General features: G+C 35.2%; 2 protein-coding genes across 2 annotated transcripts; both read right to left on the reverse strand.

Moving 5' to 3' along the window:
- Positions 1–3,192: 3,192 nt before the first annotated feature.
- On the reverse strand, positions 3,193–5,975 carry LOC120347558 (uncharacterized). Its single transcript, XM_039417584.2, has 3 exons — positions 5,680–5,975; positions 4,958–5,032; positions 3,193–4,785 (listed from the first exon to the last, which is right to left on the reverse strand). Exons 1-3 carry the CDS (start codon positions 5,825–5,827, stop codon positions 3,650–3,652), a joined length of 1,359 nt encoding a protein of 452 aa, XP_039273518.2. The 5' UTR covers positions 5,828–5,975; the 3' UTR covers positions 3,193–3,649.
- A 1,640-nt stretch (positions 5,976–7,615) lies between these two features.
- LOC120347977 (uncharacterized) lies at positions 7,616–15,340 on the reverse strand. The gene is made up of 8 exons (XM_039418089.2): positions 15,222–15,340; positions 12,591–12,746; positions 11,901–12,002; positions 11,259–11,366; positions 10,868–10,948; positions 10,234–10,344; positions 9,517–10,071; positions 7,616–9,193 (listed from the first exon to the last, which is right to left on the reverse strand). Exons 1-8 carry the CDS (start codon positions 15,325–15,327, stop codon positions 8,346–8,348), a joined length of 2,067 nt encoding a protein of 688 aa, XP_039274023.2. The 5' UTR covers positions 15,328–15,340; the 3' UTR covers positions 7,616–8,345.
- Positions 15,341–17,342: the final 2,002 nt, after the last annotated feature.

Consider the following 17,342-nt stretch of genomic DNA (forward strand, 5'->3'; position numbering starts at 1 on the left):
ACTGATATATCATAGGTTGAAAGAGAGCTGACGCCCAACCTCGACGCGATGTCTCGGACTTGCTAGGCTGTTACTTGTTATAGGCTAACACCAGACTGCGTATATAGCCTAAAATGACGTCTTTGGGAAAAATAATAGCCTTTGTATACGACAGTCATCAGTATTCGATGTCTAAATGAAATTAGCTAAATTGAGTCTGTCCACACAGTTGAATGAAATTTCGTGTCAAACTATTTTCAGTCCTAATCATGAATACTGAAAGTTTATTCAACCTATATAATTCGTAGAACTTGAAAAGTTTGAAGTACAACAAACGTGTTGTTTAGGAACAATACGAAAGTGCATGTACTGCAAGTTGCTCAAATCGAATATCCAATTCAAATATTAAACATATTACAGACCGATATTGAAGATGATGACGAGTAATATCTCGACTATTATGGTCCGTTAGTAACAAGTGTCATCACAGCGCCGAGTCTATTATTAAGAAAGCAAGCAATGTGTTCTGTTATATCTAAATTAGACTCTCCATGCCATGAATCATAGATTAACTTATTATAGGAACAATCATTGAATGATGTCAAATAATTTCAGTCGATCCTTCACGCATGTATCAAAGTGAGCACCCTGTGCGACTACAAAATAATGTGATCTGAATTGCAATCGGCTTATGGACACGAAATGTACATGTGGATCGTTTTGTTATTACGTTGGTTGTTGATCATTTTGTTGTTAGTATTGCTTTTGGTACTTCCATAGTATGTGCAACAAGATGGCGGACACCGGAACGTATTATGTGTATCAGATTAGGGTTAGGCCATAATTTCATGTACAAATACTACGGGAGTCACTTGGCTAGTCCCCGAACTCGGGATAGAACCAGAACAAGGTAAATTGAAATAAAATTATGGCCTATCCCTTACTTTGTGCATATACTATGTTCAGGTGTCCGCCATCCTGCTGCACATACTACGGGCGCCTTTCCTTTTTCTCTTCTCTTTGTGAAAAGAAATCGCTTTTCTCCATAACTATTGGACCAATCGCTTTAAAATTTTCAGTGGTTGAAAACTGTATTTCAAACATTTCTGTAGACTTTATGAGATTTGTTTTTGTGTGCCATGACGTCATCAAAAATTGCGCAACCCGTGGTGGTTCCGCGTTTGATTTAAGTCGCGAAGATTGCTCTAGTCTACTGTGACAGATTGTATACCGATACACATACTACTTCGTTTTCGCTTTCGTGTCCACATATTCGAGAATTGCTCTTTTCGTATTCTTTTAATGATATAGTTGACACAAATTATATTTTTTATTTACAAATGACTGTATTATTTTCAACCATTTCATTGCAGCTTTATCTGAACACATGAAACTTACTGAAAACACATTTTAATCACATAAGTACTGTATTAAAATTTGGTTTTTGATTGGCTATACTGAAATTCTAAAAACTGTATCTCAAACGAGTCAAAAAACAAAACTAAAGTATTTTTATTTAACAATAATTTTGAAGTTGCGATACGTTGCGTTATCCCTAACTTCATAATATAATGTATTCTCGAACCAATCCAATTTCTTATTCCTCATTAAATATCGTAAAACCTCAAATATTTCGTTCTTCGCGAATAAAAAAATCAAAGAAGATTTATGAAGAAATCAACGCGGGATTAAGTAAAAAAAAATTTCCCGTTATTATCGAACAGGGTTGACGTGAATAATTAGATATTTACAACTAACCTTGAAAGGAAAATCTGCGCATCGTTTTATGTTAGGCAGAGGGCGTGTTCGATGTGGCGTAGGGCCACAGGACTGGTTTTATGTTGCTGGTCATACTTTTCGATAATGTTTTTGAGTTTTAACATATTGTTATATTGATAATTCGGATTTTTCAATATTTTACATATTTATTTTCGATTCTCACACACAGCCAAGTAACAGATTTTGGTTATGCCTATTATCAAATTTTTCAACGTTAGACTATTAAAACAAAATTGAATCGAGTATTTTTGAATTGGATGATAATATGAGCTGTTTGATCTCTGGTGGCAAATGTTATAATAAATATTATTTTAAATACATCGTGCAATTATGCGCGAAATTTGTAACCCAAGTAGCATTAGCGTAGAAACGACATGCTGCCACCAGCCGCATAAATTCATTCTCAATTAATCTTTGTCGGTTTCCAACTTTTTGTAACTTATATATGGGGTCTTATAAAATAATGGCAGATCTGGGAGTTCATAACACGTATATGTAAACCCGTTATTCAAACTTCTGCTATACCTAAAGCAATGTACTGCAATATTTCAATTTGCAAAACCTATGTGTATAATGACACTGTGTCAACCACCAAAAACACACTATTTGAAGCATCTCCATATTCGATTAACGCTGCGGCGTTGCAATCTGAGAAACACGAACGTCCCGCAAAATGTAAACTAAATTTGCCACTTATTTATTACCCTTACACTTATTTATTGGACACATTTAAGTTTTCACCGCAGCTAGTAAACTAAATCAATTTAAAATCCCTGTACTTAAATATGGCAATGTCACTTTTCTTCAAATGCCGTTATTTTTTGGAAACCGGTTCTCAGCTAAGACTTACCGGTACCTTTGCGAATTGCTATGGTATTATTTGAATTCTTGTCTTCGCCATGCGAATAAGCAGATGAAAGATTTCTGTGTGTAGTTCGCAGAAGCCACTGATGTACTGCGGTCATTCATTTGACGGTAATGTCATAGTATTTTCTCATTGTTTTAACTATTGTCTATTATTTTATAGAAAAAAGTCAGGAGTTTGACTAGATCGCAAGGTCAACAAGGTCGAAAGACACCTGAAGGAAATTCCTATAACGATCAGACACTTAGGCAACATTTTCGCAGTTTTCAAAACACTTGATTTAAATCTAGAGAAATAACAGTCTACATCGGTTGCTTGTAGATCGTTACTTAATCAGTTAAAACAATTACTTAATGGGAGACTTTTAGCTGTTGCAGCATTCTAGTCCGCAACACTTCCCGAAATCGGTTCAGCATTTGATATAATCGACTTATTTTTGTGTGATTACTTGTTAATATTCTTTAAAATTGGTAAAAATTCAAATGAATCCCACCAAAAGCCATTAAAGGCAAGATGATATGCTGGAAGTAACAAGGCGGAATCTTGTAGGAATGGCTTAAAATAGGAAAATGTTATCCTAAATTACTCGTACAGAACATATTTTGTTTATCACCACAATGGCTATAGACCAGTGGTGGGCTAGGTTTTTAGAAAAAGGGTCAACAATTTTGCCCATCTAGAATGGCGGGCCACCTAAGTGTGAGCTAAAAAGTTAAATTCTATGAACAATATTTTTAGCGTTACAAAAGAAAGAAGGGAAATCAATAAGCCTCGTGCCAAAACTACATTTCATCGCAATCTCAACAAATTCTACAAGTTGATTTTTTACTAAAATATCAAATTTGGTTTTAGTTTGATTGTGGCAGCGTCAAGCGGGTCAAGATTAAATTACCCAACGTGTCGGATTTGGCCCGCGGGCCGTAGCTTGCCCATGTCAGCTATGGACTATAAACGGATTGCTCTTATATTAAGTAGGAATTGAGTAAACATTATATATATATATAGGCATATATAGATATATACAAATTAAACTTTGCTCTCAGATGAATCGGAAGCATCGCCATCCAGAAGTTCTTGCAAATCAATCATTGATGACATTATTTCCTGCTTATCTTCTTCATCCAATGCATCTGAGATGGTAACGTCATTGATGGCATCTGTCACGATATTGAGGGCTTTGTCGCGTTTTTTCAATCCGTAATTACAATATGCCAATAGGTACTTATTGTAGAAATTTAAGTATTGCGATATTTCATCGACTTCACCACCTATTATATTGTCAATTGTGTGAGAAACATCTGCAGCATCTTGCCAGTTCTCAAGTTCTGTATGTAGAAGAGACATACCAAGTAAAGTAGCGCTTTCGGCGTACATTTTTGCCGTTTTCTCAACGTTTTTTATATCCTTCAAATTAGTTAGTATTTCGTTAGCAAAGGAAACTATGTATGGTCTCAAAGTAGGCAGGTATTGTCCACCTTCCTTTTGAATTTCACTCGTTGCGCTTGCTATAGAAAACATGCATTCTGCCATTTTAAGTGCTGCGTCATCGGGTGAGAAAGTTTCCACGTCTTCAACATTTGTTGAACCTTTTTTGAGAGAATTGTCGTCTGTATCCGCGCTTCCTGCCATTTGAACTGCTGCGTCATCGGTGGAAAGCGTTTCCTTCTTTTCAACATTTGTCGAGCCTTTTTTAAGAGAATGGTCGCCTGTATCCGCGTTTCTGTTGTTAACACAACAGTCTTCGTCTCTTGGATTTTGGCGTGTTACATTATCATCATTAATGATATTCGCGTCAGCCTCACTGAAGGTACCAGTTTTACCGGCTTTGGCTCCTCCGCCTTCACTGTCACGGCTGTCAGACGACAACTTTTCATTTACGTCAAAAGTTGTGCTAGAGTCACATTTGCAGACAAGCCAGTACGATACTGCTCTGTATGTTATTATGGCACGAAAATATTTCTTTTCTCTTTCCCACTCTTCTCCTAAAGCTTGAATTGTATCCATACCAATGCCCGATTGCGATTTTGTGATTTCGTCAAACTTTTCTAACGTTTTTATGAATTCCGTTTCGTTTCCCGTTCTTGCAAAGTGGTCGGCCGTAGCACCAAGTGTTAAAATTTGACTGTTTTGAAGAGTTTGAAATAGCACGATTTCTCTGATCACTGAAGTAATTTATTATATTAAGATTAATTAAAAAATGCATAGGTGATTAAAATATCTGACTTTATTCATTAGAAATCTTTTGTGCCGCGAATATTTCACATTTTGATCATGTGGAATTTGAAATTCATGCTAGTCATAATGCGAAATCAAAACATTGAAAATAATATTTACATTTGTCAAAGCTATCTTGCTTATCTTCTTTGTAACACTCGACGGATTGTTGTCTTGAAATATTTGGCCTTTTATCTGACGATAAAACAGGATTTTATTCACATACTAAGTATTTTACACGATGTTGATGGATAATGTTTAGAAGCATTACATGGCTTATAGGGAAGCATTCAGCAGCATGCGCAGTTGGATAACGGTATTAATAGATTGCTGATTGTTTACTAGGCTGCCTATTCAAATAATGAAAATAGCAAAACCTGGTGATCGTAATTCAGTAACAAAGCAAATAAAAATTCGATAATGTATTTGTATTCGAATCGAAGGCAGTCGATAAACTTCATTCCTGCATTACCCATGATCAGTGAATGGTATAACATGACATGCATTCCTAACATTACACTGATTTAATAGTTGAGATTTTAAATAAATTTTGGATTTTAAATAATATTCAAGTAATATGAATACACTATTTTGTTCATCTTATAGTATAAATTATCAGTGATTCGGTATTGATACCTTATCCGTGTATTATGCAACATAGACATAGCATACTAACACGTTGACATACAATATTATAAGCAAATTGTAAATAGCAGGATGTGTGATTCAAATCAAAACTTTCAAAACAGTGATGTTCTCAATTTATATAGGAATTAACGGATAAAATGATTGTAAGGTGCTGGCCGTAGGGTTTTAATAAAATAATAAAAATTTATACTTACTCATATTATTAACAATGCTGACAATCGTTTCAAATATGTTATTTGTACTTCCATGGCCGATTTGTAATTGTAATACAGCTCCCGATGCTACGCTGATATTGGTTTGAAATTGAGATTGACTCGGGCCTGGCTGTTCAGACATTGTCATATACTTCAAAGATACTTTATTATCTCTAACTTTTGTTTCCTTGCGATACCACAACGGCCATTTTACGGATAAACAATCATTTCACTGACCATGAAAGTCTGCTGATTGCATTGAACTAAATACTTCGACAGAATACCGTTGTAACTGGTGGTATTGTAGCGAATGTGCATTGTGTAACTATGGATTATAATGTATTTTACCCTTTCATATTAATAGCATGTAATATTTCACAAACTAGGCCGCATTATGTTTCGCAACAGCGATAATGCATTCGCTCCATGTATTGCCTTTCTCGTTTCGACCAATTTGATAACGTATCGTTTCCGGTCTGCCGAGAATGCTCTATAATATTGTGCTTTTCTTGTTCACTCGATTTATGACTTGGATCTGACCGTAATCTTACTGCATTAGGAATTAAGTGTATACAACTTTATCTGTATTTGGAATTTGGATCGTGCATCTTTTCAATAATATACAACAATTCGACAATCATCATCGTGTGCTCATTATCGTCTGAGGGAATCCAGATTGGAGTCACATTCCATAACACGTGAAATTAATAACGTGGGAATCGAACTTTGATTATCTTTTCTCTTATTATTATCCATCATAAACATAAAAACACCTTACTATAAAAATATAAATATTACAAAACCATCAAAATAAAAAATTTTGCGTATTCTTATTTTTTTGTGTGTATTTACTTGTTACTAATCAATTGTTGTTTTTAGATATCATGAGTTCTTTTACTTCATACAGAATTTGATTCAGGTTCAATCTCAAGGATTCAATGGTTCAATAATTCTTCAAATCACTCATTATTCAATTTTCAGGGTTTTTTCTTCCTTATTATTTTTTCCAAGTTACCTCTAACATCAATTTTACGACCTTAAACATCTAATCAACTTCAATGCAATCTTTAGAACGAAACCCGCCATTTTTTTTTCCATTCTCAGTCTCTGCATTAAACATCAGAACCGTTTTACATTTTAGGGTGTCCCTTCCGGTACATCGTCGCCATTTTGTTTCAATGTATCGTTACAATTTTATTTTCAAATGTTAAACATTTCAAAGCACCACGGAGACCCTTTGAAATTTTTTTTTCTTGTATTTTGATTTTTTTTCTTCTCTCTCGTATTTTCGTGCCCTCGTAAACGACGTATATTCTCTCGTATATCTTAGCCATTATTCATCATATCGTACCTTTTATTGATTCGTGTTTTTTGTTTTTAGACTTTCATCTCTCGGCGACCGGACTACAAAATTTAAAAAATTACCAAGTTAATTTTTTTTACTGTCGAGGGGGAATTGTGTAGCGAATGTGCATTGTGTAACTATGGATTATAATGTATTTTACCCTTTCATATTAATAGCATGTAATATTTCACAAACTAGGCCGCATTATGTTTCGCAACAGCGATAATGCATTCGCTCCATGTATTGCCTTTCTCGTTTCGACCAATTTGATAACGTATCGTTTCCGGTCTGCCGAGAATGCTCTATAATATTGTGCTTTTCTTGTTCACTCGATTTATGACTTGGATCTGACCGTAATCTTACTGCATTGGGAATTAAGTGTATACAACTTTATCTGTATTTGGATCGTGCATCTTTTCAATAATATACAACAATTCGACAATCATCATCGTGTGCTTATTATCGTCTGAGGGAATCCAGATTGGAGTCACATTCCATAACACGTGAAATTAATAACGTGGGAATCGAACTTTGAATATTAGGGTGAACAGTCTTTATCCCTAAGACCGCACTTGTCTCCCTATAGTATACATTGTGAACCTAACAAGTCGTCGATGCGGAACTATACAGGCCCGTACGTTTTGTAAATCATTCACAAATGCCTGTAACGAGAAAAAGTCATGCCATACCTCGCATTTGGATGTGTTACGGCTACGCTATCCTGACCTAAAGTAACATAGCGCGATATCGCAATAATAACCCACACTATGGCTGAGCGACTGTGTTATGAGCCAGACTTCAACCCTCAAGTAAACTAGCTAAACTAAATATTAAAAACGCAATGCAAAATTCAAGTACACATTGCTAACTTTCAAAAGTAATAGGAAGAAATAGGATATTATATATATATATATATTGAAATGCAGGTCCTTTCTCCTTGTCTACTTCCTATTTCGGATCCGTATGTAACCGCAGCTACAAAGAAACTTGATCTAGTGTATCAAAGTGATGAATAAGAATAAAATAATTTTTGTCCTCGAAATAGCAAGTGCATGGAGGTTATCCTTCGTTAGGTCTTAGTTGTTTGGTCTGAAGGAGTTAGACCTTCATCTCACGAAAGCTAACGAATACACCTGCTATTTCGTGGAAAGAGATTATGTTATTCTTATTCATAGTTAAAGTAGTTAAGTTCCCATCCCAGTCCCATTTTACATCTTCTTGAAATCACTTTAATAGAAACTTCTCATCGACATTGAAGTTCTTCTAGGCATGTGATCGTTTTGATACTGCGATAGGCATTGTATGGTACTGACAATTTCTTTCATGCCACTCTGTCGACTTTTTTCTTGGCAATTTCAAGATCATTCGTTGTCAAAACTATAATTTTTTTTTTCTCTTTCTTGCTCCCCCAATCGAGGGCAGTTCGATAAATTTCAAGCGCTTTTCTATATCGTTCCACTGCTTCCTTGAACTTTTCCATTCTCTCGTATCCGACCCCAACGTTCAGATAACAAAGTCCGTAAACGTGATGTCCAAGAACTTCTTCCCCAAATTCTCGTTTCATCAAATCAATCGCATTTTCGTTTACTGAGACATAGTGTTCGTGATCGCCACAAAAATAATACGCGAGGGCTGTACAGAAGAGGGAACACGCTTCCATTTCGATACGAACTTTATGAGTCGAACCTGGTATTGGTTTCTGAAACTCAATCATATCATACATAAACGGGATTAAGTGATTTCGGACAATATTCTTCGATTGTGTATATCTGATTAATGATTTTGAAATTAGTCTCAAGCCATGAACGCATTCTCTTATTCCACATATTGCTTTGTCCCCGTTGCCACTAACTTCATGCAGTTTGGCAGCGGCGTAAAATGCAACTGTAGCGTGAAAAAATTTGTTGTTGTTTGTTAATTCTTTTCCCATTATCATGACATCACTCAATTTTGATACGTAAGGTAGCAAACCTTTGTGACTTTCTAAATCTTTTAAACGTAAAGAGGCCAGGATGTAACTCATCTTTGCCCAAGCTCCGTTTTCCGTATCCTTGTGGCATCGTTGAAAAGAAGATATCGCCAATTTGTTCCAAATAATTTTCCAAACTATGAGAATCAGCGGTAACATATTAAGGAATTTTTGTTTCATCGCTGGTGATATAGTTATTTCTAAAATAATAAAAAAATTGCTCTTCATTAATAAATAACACAATCAATTTAAAAGCAGGATTATAAATATTAATTCATATAAATTTAGCGTAGGCCTATATATATATCATCCTATTGTTTTATGATGGAGATAATATCTCGACAGTAAGTTAAGAGTTCATATGTTTACAAAAAAGACATACAATTTTAAATCTTATCAACTGCTGTACTATGGTGTGGTGTCATCACTTGAAGCCATTTCACTGAGGAATGACAGCTCAAAGTTGTGTTGTGTTGTTGTGATATTTTGTAAAATTATAAACTTCAGCAGTAATGTTAGTTACCTTCTTCTTTATATCGTTTGATGAATTCCTTTGCCGAAGTCGATTCCTCGTCGTTTTGGGATAGAATGTAAAAAGACTCTTGAAGGGATTTGTCGATGCATGGAGCAACATTTCGTTCAGTATCTCCGAGTTTGGTGCTTACATCTGTCTGTGTTGATTTGGTTGCTGCGAATCCCGATTCAGTTTGAATCTCCATTGTTGAAACAGACTTTATCGTAGTTTGGGTATGGTTACTTAATCTCAGATTCTGTACAGTCTGAATGTCCTTCTCAAAACTCAATTTAATGGATGTCTGCGTTGAGTTGTCTGAAAATGCCGAATCTTGTTTACACAATTTTCGTTTTAAAACAACTTCTTTACAGGTTTGCGTATCACTGTCAGTTGTTTTTAAACTTGTCTGAGATTTCCTATCTCTCGTGCAAGCGCCATCTGTTTGAGCTTCAGTGTCGTACAAAATTTCTACGGAAGTTTGTATCATTCTCTCCCGCTTCAGTGTCGGACTTGTTTGGGATTCAATGTCGAACTTTTTTAACGGAACATGTGTTGAAGGACAATCTGAAACCATTTAAAATATTTAAGGCTGCTATCAATTTTGGCAAATTAAATGAAGAAGAAATCTAGCTAAGATTTCGTTTTTTTTTCTAACTATATTTGTACGTATCAGCGGTTAGCAATCAAAGAAAAGATACGTAAAATATGAGTGAATTCTGTCCTTACTCGAACAGCAACTTTGTCCCCCACATCTGCTGTTGACAATTTTCTTTGGGTTAGTTCTTCTTCGAACCCGCCGCCTTGATCTGTTGTTCGTAGATTCTGCATTTTCAGAGTCTTGATAGTGAAAAGATACGAAACATCTAATTATACCATTTATACTAGCAGTTTTACCCTACAATTTATTGTTATACAGCACCACAAACAGAGCCCGGCGAATTACTTGTTCAGTTAGTCACCCCCATTAAATCAGAAAACTCCGAACGAGATGTCGAAAGAGAATAATATATGGAATCCCAAAGTCTTGCTGTATCGGTGTAGCTTCTGTTTGAAATAGTGCTTTCACTTGTTTCACTTTTGGGCACGTTATTGGCAAGTGATTTTAGTTAGTTTCCAATACGTTATTTTCTACAGCAATGTCGAAGCTAGTTTTTATATGCTTTTGGAGTAATGGTATTTAATATGATAAATGTTTTCAGTATCAAAAATATTTTTTGAATATTCTTGATCACACGATCACTGCAAGCAAGTATATTTGCTTTCCATTGGCCTGTGTACTGTATATTATGGTTTCCTAAATTTCTAGCGACCGCCCTTTTCGACCAAGAATTCAATTTATTCAGAAATGAATTTTACTTACCACTTCCCGAATCGGTAAAGGTAAAACTATCAAGATGGATTTGGAAAACATTGCTCGATTCAGTGTCGGTTGACGATTGTTCTGTAAATAAAATGAGAAATGTCAATATATTCAACATATTGTACTATATATGTTGATTAGATTTCATACTGGTATTCTTTGTTCAAAGTATTGAATGTGTCACTGAAATAATCCAATAGAATTGTGCTTACATTCATATACGGAATTAGGTATAATCTTAGATACTTGCTAATTCCAGGCTGTATTTCAAGACATATGATGAAAATACACCAGACCTGACTAAGAAAACTTAAAATTGTTATCAATTTAATTTCCACAGAACAGAAAAACTGAATAAATATTTCTCTATAAACTCAAAAAGGAGATCTACCGTTTTCATGATTATTTATTTCCTTCGGACTGGTGAACGAGGGATGAACCTCACTTCGTCGGCAAACAGGGCGATTTCTCCAACTAGATAATGCTCCTGAATTGCTGCCTGAAATAATATGAAGATTAATACCAAATATAATTCAACATGCTTTGGTAGGCCTGACATCAAATCACATCTCGCTCAAATATCAACGTACCGTGGGCAGTTGCTGGAGCATGCGGGTATGGAAAAATAACAGAGGGTAATCTAATCTATGTCATTTTTTTAAATACAAAACGCTATATCCCAGGGAAAACAGAGGATAATACTGGCTTTTTAGAATGTTCTTACATATTTGAAAACTTGAAAATCGGATGATTTTATCACAATTAGGCAAAGCAATCCATGCTTACACTCTGGCTCCAATAATGAAGCCTACCAACAAACATCTCACTCGAAAAATCTGAACTACATACTTGTTAATATACTTGTAGCTGTCATTGTATTTTAAAACAAAATTACTGCTTGTCACAGACGCTTACTTGAAAAAACCTTTGCATTTTTTTCATATTATAACATGTCTCTTCCAGTAACTTGAAAAGCTAATGTGTTGGTCGCTTTTACCACGGCAAACATGTGATTTATAAGCATATTTGTCACCTTCATAAGGTGTTTTCAAAGCTGTCACTGATGCATCATCATGGTCAGAATGCCTTTTATTGCTCCTACTTGAACAAGACATAGACGACGAGCTTCTTCCACCTAAATAGAAAAAACGAGTCTCAAGTCTAGTCCGTTCCTGTAATTCGTGAATATTGCATTTACTTATTGATATCTACCACGGAATGTCTATTTTGTGAATATTTCACTCCTATAATATTCATTACTTGTGAATTTTAATGCTGCAACTTTAATGCTGGAGTCTTTCGTAATATTGGCTCAAACTTTTTCCAGTTTTTCCCAACATGATTCAGTTTGCTATTTGCGAATGCGATAATTGATATAGAAAAATCACTTTTTATTTGACTCCAACACTTTTGGCTACAGGTTATTTTGAATATCGGTAAATTTATGATAGAGAATACAATTTGCGTAGCCCACCTTGTGAAAGAAAAACTAAAATAATTGTTGCTTGTTTAATTCTATATATACAATGCAAAGCTGTTTTCTTAAACTGTACTTTTATATTCCAATTTGATATCAGTTGTTGACTGTCAATCGGGGGTAACGGCTTTGGAAATTATATACGCATGATTATTCACCAATATAAATATTTTCTATTAAAAAAATTATTTACAAGGTAACTACGCTATACACTCTACCAATTTAACATGCAACATGCTCACTCACATATTGATTTTGGAATCGTTTCTGAGTCACTTCCAGAACAGATGGCTTTCGGTGTTGTTTGTTCACTATTCCACGTATTGGTCTGTTCAACACGTCTACTTCCACACTGCTGTTCATGGCAGCGTCTGGTTTCTCGATAAAAGCGTCGCGCACACCCTGTATGTACAAATTTTCATACGAAGACATCATTACAGGGTATTCGCCAAACACTCTTCCACCACACGAACTATCATCAATAAAGTTTCATTTTAGTTGTACAATACATGCCGGAATGCAAAATATCAAGTACATTTTGTTCTTCACGTAACTATCTATATTCATGAATATCTGATAACAAAAACTCTTTCAAAAAAGCGGTTGTGCTTCTATTTGCGTCTTACCATGGTGGTGCTGATAACTTTTTACGCTTAAACATACAATTCATATGAATATACAACAATTCACAAAGCAATCCTATACGCTTAATGAATTAGTAACCGAGGAAGGTAAAGAAGATGCATGTTAGTTATCAGACATCGACTTCCTCAACTACAACTCATTTTCTAGGAAAGGTTGCTTACGCCCTACGTGGACCGAAAAGGAGGCCGACAACATCTTTCAAGTGAGTGATTGACGATGGAGCGGTTTGAGCAGGGGTCACCAAACTTTTTTGACCGCGGGCCGGATATGACTCAAATTGTGTTGAAACGGGCCGGATGAATATTTTTGTCAATGCAATACAATAAATTCACAAATGTGGGGAATATCGCAGAATATAGATCGAGAACATTCTAGTGAAAAAAATTAACATGATTTCCATATCGAGACAACTATCCTGAGTTTAGATGTTATCAAAACGTTGCTGTCATGAATTAGAAATGTTATAAAATCCGCGGCCAAAAATGTACGCATCACGTCTGCTAGGTACCGTTACGTCGTCTTGAAATACCGCTTATAAAAACGACTGCCTGCTGTAGCTTGGAATTCTATGAAATTTTGACATAATTTAGATAAAATAAACAACTATTATCTGGTATTTGATTTTCTCATTAGCGCATAAATTTCCCAACATTCGACGCTTTTAAAAATTACGCTCCAGTTATACGTAGCGCAAATTAATGATATTGTCTATGGACACCAATAAAATTTATATGGACGTGTGTATTTCTTTCCTAACTTGATACAATTTTTATGAAGTTAGTACAATCAAAACATCGTTAATTATTACCCACAATGAACCACTGTCAAACTATCATGCACTCCAGCGTTTATTTACGACGATCTTTTGGCGGTGTCAATGACCGTTGCCAGAATAAAATCCTGAAATAGTCTCAATATACCATAGATGTGACGCACAACGAAAGATTAGTGATTGATATGTGTTATTTTTCCATATTTAGTTCAGTTCTTATCAAAAAAGTAATACAATCATTATGGAAAAAATTGGCCTGTCGGGCGGTACTAAAATTCCGATATCTCCGTTATTTCTTGACCGTTTATTATAAACTTGGTATTGTTTTCTATTTTTACTCAGATCTTTCCACTGGAGCAGTTTTTATTCAAATCGGATGAACTTTAATTTTTTTGTAACATACCTACATGAATATCCGCATTAAAGCAGTACAAAAGTTAGTGTGGCTTTTGAAATTGAAGCAGTAGGCGAAGGATTACAGTACTGTTAGCACAAAATGCACATTCGACGTTTATTTTAGCACAAAAAACAAACAGTTCCGTCGAAAGCACGCGCCACGAGTGTTCAAGTGTATCGCAGAAAACGTTACTGCTGGAGCATTCAAAGTTGCAAAAACGAAGTTTTGTTTACAACCACGACTGAAAATCTGTCAGGGTGACAAAAGTGTCTGAGCGGATGCGGAAAGGCCTATTATTACGTCACTTTTTTGCATCTTGCCAATTGGCTAATGTTCTTGGCCAACGAAATAAACAAGGACGACGATGCTCGTGAAAATCTCCCTTTGAAAAAAATTTAGCCATTTCTGTGTGTTATTGCAGACCGGATAAAATGACGCCGCGGGCCGGATAAAATGACGTCGCGGGCCGGATCCGGCCCGCGGGCCGTAGTTTGGTGACCCCTGGTTTAGAGGTTTACTTCAGCTTGAAATCTAATGAATATCAACCAATTAGTTATTTTTTCTTGTGATTTCTCTGCACCCGAGGCTTCAAATGTTGAATAATGTTTTGAATAATATTATCATCAGGCTGCTACGTTTTAATTCGACCTTTTTTACTAGGAGGAAACTACATCCATGATGCGAAAAATATCGTGGTTACGTGAAATATTTTTCAATCAAGTTATAATTCCTGAATGGTATGCAGTAAACTCATGATTTGAGTTTGACAATATAATGATTCATGGATGCCATTGAATAGTCTCGGCTGTACCATATGTTTGGATCTTGGTATTGTAGTTATATGGGACATTGAAGTGTGGCTGCTGTAATAATTCTCTGTAATTGTTGAATGGTGGTTTATTTACTAATTGGCGTTTTTAGCTGTGGGTTATTTTGTTTCTTAAAATGAAATGTTCATGCAAAATATTGTTTGCCAAATGGATATTTGTTTATCTAAGCTCTTTGTCAAGTCTTAAATCGAACTACAGCACTTATAATAAAAAACGGTGTCTTCAACATTTACCTTCGCGTCTTGCTGCTCTTCCATGTCTTCTATTATTTTGCTGATAACGCTGGTAGTAGCGAGTTGAGGAACCTGGCGAGTCCGAATCATAACCCTCCCATGGCATTCCAACATGAGGAGAACCTGTTTGATAGACTCAGTGCAACAAAACTGTTGTTTCATTTTTACTTTCTTAATTATTACAAACTTGATGAGAATAGGGATAGCCCACCTCCGATTGATCCAACGTTGGAGTCTCTCAATTCCGTTTTTGACCTATAAATATTATAAAATGGATATTAGTAACAGCTCTAGGAATTGTGGCTAGAAAAATTAAACTTAAAAACATGTGATTTATATTTTTTATTTATGAAAAAATAAAAAAAATCTTATGCTGGAATATAACAGTAATATAAGTTCGGCACGTCAAATAGTCTAATTCCTTTAGAAAATGAATTTATAAATAAGAACAGAACTTACTGAACGACATCACCCTGAAATTTTCCTTGATATACAGGTCCCTGATAATATGTAGTTTGGTGATGATGTACATGGTGCTGCACAATGGTAGGATCATGATCTGATTCACCTTCTACATAACGCGTATAGCTTGTGTTTGGTTCGTGCATTCCAGAAACAAAACTTGAATGAGCAATAACTGACATGTTAATCAAGAAAGAATAACATAAATACAATCACTATAGATATTAAACCCAATTGCTATTATTTTTCTTGGATTTGCACAAAATTACTACACTGCTATCGGAACAACAATGTTTCCAAAATGAGTAAATGTTATAATGCTCGTTGTCCGGCACTGTAGATATTTATATCCAGTAAAGTAAATACTACGTCAACGTTATCTTGTTTACAGTAAATCGAATAAATATATTCGTCAACAGTCTTACAATAGTACGATTGCTTACAGAAATCCAATGAAGACATTTGGGATAGGTTGGGAGCGTGACAAGGACATGAAATGCCAGTATTTTTCTGATTTGTTATATATATATTTCTTGTATGCAAACCCATAGGAAAAAATTCACGCTGCTCTTATATTCAACGAAAAACAAACACTCATATCGATCTATCCCTCCACCGAGAAAGTGGAAGTAATCATACATTTGTTCACAAATTATGGTAAGGCCATCCATTACACATGTATTATTATTCCTTACTAACGTATTTATATTTGGAGCAATCCGTGGCCAAGCCAAGAAAAAAAGGCCGCTTTCTTATCAGTATTTGCCACCCCTCCATCTGTTGTCTATGTTTTATTAAAACAGAAACTCAATTTAACCGGTTTAAAAATATCTAACTAGTTATGATTTAACAAAGCAGCATATACCAAACCTATACTATAGGCAAATGACATCAAAAATATTCAAGTTACTCGGAAATCAAAGTAAAGTTACTAAACTTTTCTGTGCATCTCACCTATAAATAAATTAAATTCCTATACAAACATTTACACATTTCAAATTTATCTACGATATATTTCCGGTCGATCAATTTTACGCTTATTCCCGGTTCATTGAATCCAATTAGTTGTCACAGAGTTGTGTGACGTTCACCTATATCAGCGATCTGCAACCTGCGGTTCGGAGCCGCATGCGACTCTTTGTTCTAGAAGCTCTGGCTCCCGTGATTCAAAGAGGCTACAGCAGCAGTTTTTTGTTCGAAGCAGTGGGGACTTAATGAAGGAGGAGATATAAAGCCAAATCCTCCTAACTAATCACACATCACAGCGGTCCCAAAGTGTTACTCGCGAGCGGTAAAAATGAGTCGCATTTAGACGATTCAAGTCTACAATTTTTTTCTTTTCATAGACCACACTGTTAAAAATTTTTTTCCAAATTTACTAAAAAAAATGGCAGCAAAAGTACTGGCCCATGTAAAAAAATTTACAGGCCCTATCAGTAGTATTATGAACAGTATTTTCAGTAAATTTACAGAGATTGATGGTAGCAAAAATTACTATAAAACTGTAAAAAATACTACTTTTTTGACGGCAGTAAACCTACCCACCAGTAGTAATATTTTTTACCTTAAAATAGTAAATAAAATTACTATCTCGATGGCAGCTACCTTACCCGACAGTAGTACCATACAATACTAGCATGATGGTAATTTCTCACTCGC

Source organism: Styela clava, chromosome 11 (genome assembly GCF_964204865.1).
Source record: "Styela clava chromosome 11, kaStyClav1.hap1.2, whole genome shotgun sequence".
Classification (NCBI taxonomy): domain Eukaryota; kingdom Metazoa; phylum Chordata; class Ascidiacea; order Stolidobranchia; family Styelidae; genus Styela; species Styela clava.